Here is a 12,717-nt window from a genome sequence, read left to right as displayed (position 1 = left end):
AAAACGTGATGTTGGATCTTGATCATAGAGACGGGAAAAAATGCAAACAGAGCTAGAACATTTCTCTCATTTTTCCCTCCCTTCTGTGTATTTGTCTTGTTTCATTAGAAACTGGAGGATTTGAAAAGTTGTCATTAAAACTTCCTTCAAATGTGGTTGAAGGTTCTGCCAGGGCGACATATTCAGTTTTGGGTGAGTCTCCCATCCCAAAAGAAGCATCTGTCCATCCCTTTAACTCTAGTGCATGGGGTCTCATCATCACTTCCTAATGAAGTCCCTGTGTCTAGGCATTGGACTGAGAGAAAGCACCAAGAACCACACTGTGTACTAATGGGAAAGAGGGGCTGAATCGATGCTGTGCTACATCTTAAACCTTGATATACTCTAAAGAGTAAGGAGAGTCATCTCTTTGTGCTCTCACCTTCAAGATATTGGCTAGATAATGATGCTTTCTACTAGAGATGAAACTAATCCTTTTTTACCAGATGTGTGACTCATCAGAAAGGTATATCCTGCCATTTTGGTCTTTTACTATGTTTTCCCATCTTTGAACATCTACTTTATTGTTCCCACATTTCTCTTTCTATTCTTGTTTTTCTTCACCTCTTATGCTTTCTGATCCTCCCCTTTATACATGATTTGGCTTCTCACTTAGCTAGGCATCTATTTTCCTACCCTAACATCAATCAGCTGAGTTCCTCTAAACTTTTTTCTGTATTTCATTCCTCAGGTGATATACTAGGCTCTGCAATGCAAAATCTTCAGAATCTTCTCCGGATGCCCTATGGTTGTGGAGAACAGAATATGGTCCTTTTCACCCCTAACATCTATGTTCTGAACTATCTAAATGAGACAGGACTGCTGACTGAGAAGATCAAGTCCAAAGCCATCAGCTACCTCATCAGTGGTGAGAGATTACCCCCAAAGGAAAAACATTAGTTGATTTCCTAAATATCTCCGCCATTGAACTCAAATCTACATCCCTTCAATTAAGATTTAGTAATTACCTTTGCTGTGACATCCAACAAGATGTTTCACAATACAACCACAGAATTAAATGGCATCATCAAATCTTGGAGACTTTGTAGTAAAATAGTAGCTTCCCTGTGATTCCTCAATGAGTTTTAAGGAAAAGCCTGATTCCTTCTCCAGTGTCTCTATTATTTCCTAAATCTATGCAAACATTCTTCTTCTTCAGGTTACCAAAGACAGTTGAACTATAAGCACAGTGATGGTTCTTACAGCACCTTTGGGGATCGTGATGGTAGAAGTCAGGGAAACACTTGGTAAGATAATTATTTCCATATGCTCTCTGTAGATCCAAGATGTTTCAGATAACTGGAAATAGCTCTTATCTGATACCTGGACTTACTGTGTAGAAATTTGTTATCCTTTTAAAACCCACATGCGCATCATTGCTAGTGGAAGATCTCACCATTTCATGTATGAAATGTTCTGATAGTACAGTTCTGATGGTACAGTTGTTGTTTAGTCACTAAGTCATGTCCGACTCTTTTGGGACCCCATGGACTGTAGCCCACCTGGCTTCTCTGTCCATGGGATTTCCCAGGCAAGAATACTGGAGTGGGTTGCCATTTCCTTCTCCAGGGGATCTTCCAGACCCAAGGATAGAACCTGTGTCTCCTGCATTGCAGGCAGATACTACAATAGATAATAGTAAAATTAGGGTCCCCTCAAGCAGAAATATAAGGCATAAGTTGTCACAATATGAAATGAGAGAGGAAGAAGTTTCTATATTGTGCATTCAGGAAGGAGAGGAGGCGAAGAACAGAAAGACACTGTGATGTAGTAAAATCATTCAGAAAATGGCAATTTGGGTGGTGGGAAGGCTTGGAGTCTCCAACAAACATTTTATGAGAAAAAAAGTATCAACTCTGGAGAAACCAATAAAGTTGAGAGATTTTTAAATAGATTCAGAAGTTTGTTGGACAAATAAGAGTATATTCAGTATTCAAGGGTCATCTCACCACCAATTTTCTCCACGGAACTGTGAAGCTATCTGGAGGCAGTGACACACAATGAGCTTTCAAAAGGAGATGATCCTCAGGTCTCCTCCTCTTCTTTGCTGAACAGGCTTACTGCATTTGTGCTCAAGTCTTTTTCTCAAGCCCAGTCACACATCTTTGTGGAGGACTCGCACATCACAGACTCCCTTACCTGGCTCTCACGGAAGCAGAAGGAAAATGGTTGTTTCCAGCGCTCTGGATCATTGCTAAACAATGCTATTAAGGTGATGCCTTTAAATTTGTTCTGGTCCCTGAGAAGAGTGAAATGTATGAGTTGTGATGCTCCTATGGATTCCTCAAGTCCTGGTGATATAACTTTGAGAAGGACAGCAGAAGCAAAAGCTTTTGAAACCTAACAATAAATTAGGTGTTTCTTATGGTTAAGAAAACAGCATGTCCAAAAAACTCCACTATGTCACTAAAAATGAGGGAAAGTGATTTGGGACAGATTTCAGAATTTGGGGATGAAGGAGGAAGCGGAGGAAACAATAATATTGCCCTAGAAAAGATACATTCTGGTGAAGATAACCAAGGGGGAAATTAGAGTTAGCTGACTCTGGGTGATGGCTGTTGGAGTGTTTGAGTGTCTCTGCCTCTGATCCTACAGGGTGGGGTCGATGATGAGGTAACGCTCTCTGCCTATATCACCATCGCTCTACTGGAGATGCCGCTGCTTGTCACCGTATGTACTGCCACTCCCAACCTGTACTTCCCTCTAACGTAAGGATGAAACTCGTGGAGCTATGAATCTCTGAGGAAAATGAGTTGTTATTTTCACATTATTTAATATTAGTATATTTCACTGGAGCATAAAGGACAATAGATCCCTTGGGAAGCTGCAAAGAAAATTACCCTCTGGTCAGAACTGTGGTGTTGGGCAAGCACATTGGGGCATTTAATCTGTGGCTAGCCAGGGGACAGTTCATTAGCCTGGTTCAGCTAGCCTAAGGTCTTCCTTCATTTTCAATAAGTCAGAAAGAGAAAAACAAATTTCATATATTAATGCATATATGTGGAATCTAGAAAAGTGGTACAGATGAATCTCTTTGCAAGGCAGAAACAGGATTGATGTGGAAAATGAGAACATATGGATACCAAAGGGGAAAGGTGGAGGTGGGATGAACTGGGAGATGTGGATTGACATATACACACTACTATGTATAAAATAGATAACTAACGGGAACCTGCTGTATAGCACAGGGAACTCTACTCAGTGCTCTGTGGTGACCTAAATGGGAAGGAAATCCAAAAGGGAGAGGATATATGTATACGGAGAGCTGATTCACTTAGCTGTACAGCAGAAACTAACACAACGTTGTAAAGCAGCTATACCCTCCCTGCCACCCCCACCCCCCCCCCAATTAAATAAATAAGTAAATGGCTGGAACAAGGGAAAACAGAAGCAGGGTCTTTATCTTCTTTATAGCACTCAGTTGTCCGCAATGCTCTCTTCTGCCTGGAAAGGGCCTGGCAATCTGCCTCAGAGGCCCAAGGAAGTTTTGTCTATACCAAGGCATTACTGGCCTATGCCTTCGCACTAGCAGGAGACCAAGCCAAACGAAAGGAACTGCTTGAGTCACTAGACAAAGAGGCTGTAAAAGAAGGTAAGAATTGACTTCCCAAAATCACCAATGATCAAAGGGAGAGACCCTATTTTATTCACATCTATTTTGGGCTTCCCTGGTAGCTCAGCTGGTAAAGAATCCACCTGCAATGCAGGAGACCCCGGTTCAATTCCTGGGTCAGGAAGATCCCCTGGAGAAGGGATAGGCTACCCACTCCAGCATTCTTGGGCTTCCCTGGTGGCTCAGCTTGTATCTGCCTGCAATGCAGGAGACCTGGGTTCTATCCCTGGTTTGGGAAGATCCACTGGAGAAGGGAATGGCTACCCACTCCAGTGTTCTCACCTGGAGAAATCCATGAACTGTATATAATCAGTCCATGGGGTTGCAGAGTTGGAAATGACTGAACAACTTTCACTTTTCACTTTCACATCATGCTTATATTATATTATATCCATTTTATTATTATAAGAAGATTAATTATTACTGACCTAACATCTCTAGGTAACATGGATGATTTTATCAATTCACACATTATAAGCCTCGAAACAGTCCAGTTTCTAATATCACACAAGGATGTAATAAACAAAGATACGAGGTGATTTACTGGAACCTCAATGTACTTTCTTGGCAAAGATTAGGTTTATTGGTGATTACATAATACTTTCACTTCATGTATGTCTGGGCTTCCCTGATAGCTCAGTTGGTAAAGAATCTGCCCACAATGCAGGAGACCCCAGTTCAATTCCTAGGTCGGGAAGATCCACTGGAGAAAGGAAAGACTACCCACTCTAGTAATCTTGGGCTTCCCTGGAGGCTCAGCTGGTAAAGAATCTGCCTGCAATGCGGGAGACCTGGGTTCAATCCCTGGGGTTGGGAAGATCCCCTGGAGAAAGGAAAGTCTACCGACTCCAGTATTCTCTCCTGGAGAATTCCATGGACTGTATAGTCCATAGGGTCACAAAAAATCAGACACAACTGAGAGGCTTTTACTTCACTTCATGTATGTCCATTCACTGGGTGAGCTGTAATTACAGGGATCATTCATGAATTAGATTTTTGAAAATGTTCTCTAAGCTGAAGATGATATCCTTTTTTATTTCTAAGAGGACTCAATCCACTGGCAACGTCCTAGAAAGCCTCAAGAAGTTAATGAACTCTACAGTCCACACCGGGCTCCTTCTGTTGATGTGGAAATGACATCTTACTGCCTCCTTGCCCATCTTACTGCCCAGCCTGCCCCATCTTCAGAAGATCTGTCTGTGGCTACACAGATTGTAAAATGGCTCACCAAGCAACAGAACCCCAATGGGGGCTTCTGCTCCACTCAGGTCTGTGAAAAGACTCTAGGAAGAAAAATAAATGTACTAATACCTATGTAGACACAACCATATTCTAAGAGTTGAGTAAGTGAATAGTGTTTCTAATTTATATTTTATTCTTGCATCACCAAAAAGGTTTCAGCCTCATTATTTTATACTTGGATTATTTCTCTGTCCTCTATACAATCTCTCATATTTTCTCTTCTTAGTGGATCCTCTTCTATAAAGTAACCAATCTTCCTAAAGTAGTGTTTTCATATGATTACTTCCTTTAGGGTCTTTCCTGGTGGTCCAGACTCTGTGCTTCCACTGCAGGGGGCTCAGGTTCCATCCCTGGTCGGTGGGGGAACAAAGATCCCACATGCTTTGTGGAATTTTTCATCCAAAGCCTAAAATTAATTTGCCCAAAATATTTCCTCTCCTCAGTAAACATGAATAATCTTGTCTAATAAGGCTGATCTCTTCACTTTTCCTTAAATTGGCTCACTCTTCTCCAGGTCTTAACTTCCAATATGTCCCTCCCTATTACTGCCTGATGCCTCTTTTCTGTCTGCATAAGTCTTTCTCACTATTCACAGATAATCTTATTTCTCATCTTCTTCACAGCCTTCTCTTATTATGTATACTAGCTCCAACTCCTTCTTTCTCTGAATTTTCCTAACAAATATTGTTATAGAAATGTATATATTACATGTGTCCATGCTCAGTCATGTCTGACTCTTTGTGACCCCATGGACTGTAGCCCATGAGACTCCTCTGTCTTTGGGATTCTCCAGGCAAGAATACTGGAGTAGGTTGCCATTTCCTCCTTCAGGGATCTTCCTGACCCAAGGATCAAACCCAAGTCTCTTGCATCTCCTGCATTGGCAGGCAGATTATTTACCACTCTGCCACCTGTGAAGCTCATAGAAATACACAGAACTGTATAGATTATTGAAATGTGTTCTACTTTATGTCAACTATTTGAGTCTTCGTCCCATATGTACATTGTAAACTACTTGAATGAAGAAACTGCATTTCCCCAAAGTACCTAAGGGTTTCCAGATGGCTCAAATGGTAAAGAATCTGCCTGCAATGTGGGAGACTTGGATTCAATCCCTGGGTTGGGAAGATCCCCTGGAGAAGGGAATAGCTATCCACTCCAGTATTCTTGCCTACAGAATTCCATGGACAGAGAAGCCTTGTGGGCTACAGTCCATGGGATCGCAGGGTAGGACATGATGGAGTGACTAACACACACAAAGAACCTAGAATAGTTCATGATGAATAACGAGCTCTGAATAGACTTGAAATTCAGTGAATGAACAATGTTTATGACTAGGTAACTCTGAGAGTAGCATGGATATGGTTTATATCCAGTATGATTTGGCCACCTTCCTCTCCTATAATTTCTGCACCCATCTTTTTTCAGGACACAGTGGTGGCTCTCCAGGCACTCTCCAAATATGGAGCAGCAACTTTCGTTAAAGGGGAGAAAGCAGCTACTGTCACCGTCAAGTCTGCGGGGACCTTCTCTGAAGAATTCCAAGTAGATGAAGCCAAACGTCTACTGCTGCAGGAGGTGGCTTTGCCAGAGATCCCGGGGAAGTACAGCACAGCCGTGACAGGGTCGGGATGTGTGTACGTCCAGGTGAGACTCGCCAGGGTTCCAGAAGTGTCACAAGTCGGAGATCAAGTCTCAAGAAGTAGATCTGAAGTCCAAAACAGAGAAAGAAACGTGTACCAAGGGGAAATATAAATTACCTAGAAGCAATAGATTGAGTGCAAAAATAAAGGCTTTTTTCCCCCATTCGTTTTAGACATCCTTGAGATATAATATCCTGCCCAAGAAAGAAGGAAGAGCTCCCTTTTCTCTGAAAGTTGAAACTCTCCCCAAGAACTGTGATGGAGTCAGCACTCACAGGAAAGTCCAGATTCACATCAATATTAGGTAAATTGTAAATTGATACCTGACCTTTTGTAGAATATGGTGGAATTGATTTTCCGATGCAGAGGATCTTCACTGTCCAGGGTCATACATAATGAATAAGAAATTCTTGCAATATTTATTCAAAAGAAAATTTTCTTCACTCTTAACCAAAAAGCCTTAATGTTGAGAATATGATGTCACTATACCTGCAGAGTATGACTTCTTATGAGTTTTCCAAACAACTACATGCTCAGCTGTTAGTCATGTCCCACTCTTTAGCAACCCCATGGATTGTAGCCCGCCAGGCTCCTCTGTCCATGGAGTTTTCCAGGCAAGAATACTGGAGTGGGTTGCCACTTCCTTCCTACCCGAGGGGGGTCTTGTTGCCAAGCCAGGGATCAAACACTGGCTGCATTGGCTGGCAGATTCTTTACTAGTCTCCTGCATTGGCTGGCAGATTCTTTACCACTAGTGCCACCTGGGAAGCCCCCCAGACAACTATAACAGAAGCAAATAGAGTAGATGGTGAAGTTGAATGGTAGCCAGGGATAGGAAACACTAGAAATAAAAAAGGAGAGACTTCTGTCTTGAATGAAGTCCAAAGGATTTTGTTTGACTGCCTTGTCCGTACACCTTGACTTCATAGTTACACTGGGGAACGACCCAGCTCCAACATGGTCATTGTTGATGTGAAGATGGTATCAGGCTTCATACCTGTGAAATCATCGGTGAGAAAGGTAAGCCCTAAATCCCTCACAGATAGCAAAGTCATGGCAAATAAATGTTGTAAATTTTATTTTTTTGATTCAGTTCTTCAAGAGGTCTCTCAAACTTGTGTCTCTAGTGTGTGTTTCCATTATTCAAACAGTGGGCATCCTAGTTATATGGCCTCAACTATAAGATATAAATCATAAACATGGTTAATAATGTTTAGCCTTGAGACTTCTAGGAATGCACAGTGCATTGAATTATCTTTCCATTATGTATAAAAAGGAAAAGGGAGACTACATCATATGTATGTATGTACATATATTCTTCATTTTTAAATTTTTTTTCTGAGCTTTTCCTTGAAATAGAAGAGAAGGTTTTTTATCTCTTCATCATTGAACAAATGTTTGCTTTAGAGTTATTGGTTCAAGGAAGTTTCCAATTATAATTTACAAAAGTTATTGTAGCAAATGGGCCCTGTGCTTTAGTTCAAATCTTTTTCTGTATTTTAGATGACAGTGATTTTATTTTTAATTAGTATAATAAATCACATTGGTCTTTTAAATTCTGAAGCAACTTTACATTCTTAGGACTAATGGGACCTGGTCATTGTGTTTATTTTTTAAAATAAACTTCTGGATTCTATTTGCTTATAGATGGTTGTGTTTTGTTTTTTTTTTTAATATCATGACTGACACTCAGTTCAGTTCAGTCACTCAGTTGTGTCCGACACTTTGCGACCCCATGAACAGCAGCATGCCAGGCCTCCCTGTCCATCACCAACTCCTGGAGTTTACCCAAACTCATGTCCATTGAGTCAGTGATGCCATCCAACCATCTCATCCTCTGTTGTCTCCTTCTCCCAGTGACTGACGTTATTCCAGTGACTGACACTGGGCTATATTTTTTGTTTCTTACATTATTCTTACTGGCTTCTGGTATCAAAATTATGCTAGATTCAAAAGATGGGGAGAAATGTCTTTTAACCTCCCCCCACTTTTTTTTAAAATATAGTTAGAAGATAATTCCCTGTCTCTATATGTAGATAATAGATAGGGAGGGTGTTGAGTCAATGTTATTTTTATTACTATTGCTATTATTCTTGAGGAGATCAAATTAGAGTGTGATGTCTCCGAGAAGCCATTTAGAACATAAATATCTGAAGACTGTCTCAGCCTAAAAGTCCCTCATCTCATTCCCTTTGGTTTATCCTCTGCGTCTACAGCTCCAGGAAATGGCTCAGATTCAGAGGACTGAAGTGAGCACCAACCATGTCCTGATTTACTTTGAAGAGGTAAGATTCTCTGTAACTCTGCTAGATCCAGGAGAGCCATTAGAGGTTCTAACAAGCCAACCCAGGTTCCAAAGAATGTACTTCACATACACAGCTTACCATATTACAAAAGTCTCTGGTATAAGTGTTAGTCACTCAGTCGTGACTAACTAACTATAATTCAGGGAAGAATACTGGAGTGGGTTGCCATTCCCTTCTCCAGAGGAATCTTCCTGACCCAGGGATTGAAGCCGGGTCTCCCACATTGTAAGGCAGATTCTTTACCATCTGAGCCTCCAGGGAAGCCCGTATTATAAAACTCCCTGGTATTTCATTTATGAAAGGGGAGAAAATAGCTATAGAGGAAAATGAATCCTGGCCAAGTCAACAGGCTTGATTTACTACATTTAACTGTCTGTAGAATTGTCTTCTTGCCCTTCTTTTATCTGTCCTTGAATGTATTATACAAGTCCAAAGCCATCTCGTTCTCTCCATAGGTTTTGGTACAGAGAATAGCATAAGTACAGTGTTTGATAATATCTTAAAGAAAGAGAGACAAAGTTAATCTTTGATTCCAATTCAGTTTTCCTATCTCTCCAGCTGACCCATCATATCCTGAGTTTCTTCTTCTCAGTGGAACAAGACATCGCAGTAAAGAATTTAAAACCAGCTACTGTAAAGGCATATGATTACTATGAGACAGGTGAGTGAGAGTCAGACATGCCAAGCCTTGAAAGGAAAAAGATGACTACCTAGGATAGTGTCACCATAACTGAAAGAAAACTCCACAATCTCTCACTGGAAGAAAGAGTGAGTTTATGATCACAGGATAATCTTATTCATAATACTTGTCCCCAAACAAGTATTAGAGTCATTCTTATAAACTGATCATAAAGCAATAAGGGGATCAGTTCTTTCTAAATTCTCCTATGAAGTTGTTTGTTCTACACTGAATTATTCTAGAAAGGAAAGAAGAGCAGCAATAACTTAAAAAAAAATACTTCTCAGTACTAATGTGTGCTATGAGACCCAAAATTTGATCTATTTTTCACCTGGGCCTTGGAGAGTCACAAATTTTAGGAAACTGTGTAATAATATCAGGAAATTATTTGATTTGCTCATGACTTTGAACTAGAAACTTACCAGCATCTTAGCATGCTGGTGGTGTTCCAACTTAACTCTTTCTTAGAAAAGAAAAGGTTCACAGCAGAAGGTACAACTCCAATAAGAAAAACATAATTGTGAAAAAGAGCTATACAGTGTCCTACAGAAAGACAGTTATCCATTTGTGAACTTTGTATCCAAGCCCAACCTTCTGTTACTTCCCACCAAACAATCCCAAGTAGCTTAGTACAAAAGAAGTCCTTTTATTGGCTCTATAACTATGCTTTATACTTTCTTTCATAGCTTACACAGTTTATTTACAGTTAACTACTCATGTGCCTATTACTGCATGCTTGTCTTCACTCTGTCTCATTCTTTTTGCATTTCAGAGGAATTCACCATTGAAGAGTACAGTGTTCCCTGCAGTGCTGGTAAAGCATAGACAGTAAAATCTGATGCCAATGAAAAGAAAATAAATAAACATTTGTTGTTTGAGTAAAGCTGCTTCTTGAGCATTCCCTTACCATATTATAAAACTGCTTGGTGAATCATTTATGAATTGAACTATCTCAGATGTATTATAGACTTTCACAGTAGGAAAAAATGTAAGTAAAATATAATTACATGTATCTAGGTTGACTTGTTTGAGGATGAATCACATATTTGCCACATATAAAAGCTAAATCATTTAATATTTAGTTTACATTTCTGTGCTCAGTGGTGATATATTTATCACCCATGGCCTTTCTGAGATGTTTCTAAACTTACACAAGTTAAAGTCAGGCAACTTTTCACTCTAAAATTGTCCATATAATACTGCACAAGACATGTGATCTATAAGATGTTCCTTTTGGCTGATCGACAGGGTTCATCTTTGACAATACAACACTTGCTATGGGACTTTCCACTCTCCACTTTAAAACATGGAAAAACTGAGAATAGCCTTATCAATAAAAATAAATAAGCATACTAAGTTCAAACATTTATCATTAAAATATGAAAAATTATTCATTTATTAGATCACAAAATTTTCCTAATATTTCTATCTTTTCTTTACTGTTTAGAATCTGAACGTGGAAATGATTGAAGATGGTAACTTGTGGACCTCATCAGATGAACTGCTCCAGAAACAAAGAACAAAGACTTATCAGAAGAGAGGCCAGTGGGAGAAAGAAGGGACAGGAATTGGAAGTATGCTAAATTTGCATGTTGAATAAATTTATGACATTTATAACTCTTTTATCAATATTATATTTTCCTTCTTATGTATCTATTCTCCACAGTGTTTTGTTGGGGCTTTTTTTTGGCCACTCCGCATGGCGTGCAGGGTCTTAGTTCCCCAACCAGGGATCTAACCCTTGCCCCACGCAGTGGAAGCACAGTATGTTAACCACTGGACCCCAGGGAAGTCCCTATAGTGTTTTTAAAAATACAGAAAAACTACACAAAGAGGTACACCAAAAAATCTGCAGATAATTAAAAATTAAATTCCAAAATCTGCTTTCCCAGAAGATGAGAGAAAGAAAACAATATTTCTAAATATTGGAAACAACCAAAATGTCCATCAAACTAGCTGTGGTACATCCATACCATGGAATACTACTCATGAATAAAGACAGACAAAGCACTGATACAAACAACAACTTGGATGGATCTCGAAAACTTTACATTGAGTGAAAAGAAGTACAATCTCAAAAGGTCATACTGTATGACTCCTTTCATAAAACATTCTTGAAATGACAAAACCATGGAAATGGAAGATAAATGAGTGGTTTCCAGGGGCTATGGGTGCTAGGGAAATGGGAAAAGGGGTGTGACTTACAAAGGGATTGCATTAGAGAGACCTTTGTGCTGAAGAAATCCTGCATGTGTGGAAGCAAAAGTCCTGGTTTGAATTTTTACATTTAATTCCATCTCAAGTTGTTTTGTTGTCTATTGTGTGCTATATGAGTTGATACCTAAATTGACTTTTTTCTCACTTATGTAGCCTTCTAATAGTCCCATTATCATTTATTAACCAATTCAATATTTCCCTGCTAATAAGAAGTGACTCCTTTATCACAAATTAAATTATATATTTTAGATTTGTTTCTAAATGATTTATTCTATTTCACTGATTAACCAGTTTATTCTTTCATACATACTAAAATATTTGAATCAATGTGGCTAAATGAAATGTTGTAATTATTCAGCTGTTCAGTTCTCACCTTTTCTTTGCAATACTAAGCTTATCATTTATTCCAGGTAAAATTTTGAAATTTTTTTATGATGTGAATTATCCCTATAGTCACATTGGGCATTATCTGGAGATTCACTGAATACAAATAAATGTATAATGATTATGAATGTCAATTTTTTTTTTTACAATATTTAGGCTTCCTTAGTCAGACACATTTTATCTTCATTTATTCAACTCACAAGAAGTGAATTCTAATTCGGACTTAATTTCTGAATTTGGACAGAACTACAACATGAAAATTAAAGATTAATTTCATGGGCATAAATAGCAAAAATAAGTTGAAAGAATAATAAAATGTATGCATGCATGTGTGCTTAAGTTCCCTCAGTCATGTCTGACTCTTTGCAACCCTGTGGACCCTAGCCTGCCAGGTTCCTCTGTCCATGGGATTTCCCAGCCAAGAATAGTGGAGTAGGATACCATGCCCTCCTCCAGGGGATCTTCTCGACCCAGGGATCGAACCTTCATCTCTTATGTCTTTTGCATTGGCAGGCGGGTTCTTTACCACTAGCGCCATCTGGGAAACCTGATAAAATGTATACAAATAGACAAATTAAAAGATAAGGGCAAAAA

General features: G+C 39.3%; 1 protein-coding gene across 1 annotated transcript in view; it reads left to right on the top strand.

Moving 5' to 3' along the window:
- Positions 1-11,090, top strand: part of LOC129641370 (pregnancy zone protein-like) — a 65,794-nt gene extending 54,704 nt beyond the window's left edge. The window contains exons 23-36 of the mRNA XM_055566100.1: positions 109-192; positions 731-907; positions 1,199-1,286; positions 2,095-2,251; positions 2,635-2,709; positions 3,454-3,631; positions 4,697-4,920; positions 6,323-6,541; positions 6,711-6,841; positions 7,467-7,557; positions 8,754-8,822; positions 9,402-9,504; positions 10,295-10,510; positions 10,970-11,090. Coding sequence (XP_055422075.1) covers positions 109-192; positions 731-907; positions 1,199-1,286; positions 2,095-2,251; positions 2,635-2,709; positions 3,454-3,631; positions 4,697-4,920; positions 6,323-6,541; positions 6,711-6,841; positions 7,467-7,557; positions 8,754-8,822; positions 9,402-9,504; positions 10,295-10,347 — 1,649 coding nt within the window. The 3' untranslated portion in view covers positions 10,348-10,510; positions 10,970-11,090. The remainder of the gene's footprint in view (positions 1-108; positions 193-730; positions 908-1,198; positions 1,287-2,094; positions 2,252-2,634; positions 2,710-3,453; positions 3,632-4,696; positions 4,921-6,322; positions 6,542-6,710; positions 6,842-7,466; positions 7,558-8,753; positions 8,823-9,401; positions 9,505-10,294; positions 10,511-10,969) is intronic.
- Positions 11,091-12,717: the final 1,627 nt, after the last annotated feature.

This window comes from Bubalus kerabau, chromosome 1 (genome assembly GCF_029407905.1).
Source record: "Bubalus kerabau isolate K-KA32 ecotype Philippines breed swamp buffalo chromosome 1, PCC_UOA_SB_1v2, whole genome shotgun sequence".
Taxonomy (NCBI): domain Eukaryota; kingdom Metazoa; phylum Chordata; class Mammalia; order Artiodactyla; family Bovidae; genus Bubalus; species Bubalus kerabau.
This window is presented reverse-complemented; position numbering and strand designations above follow the sequence as displayed.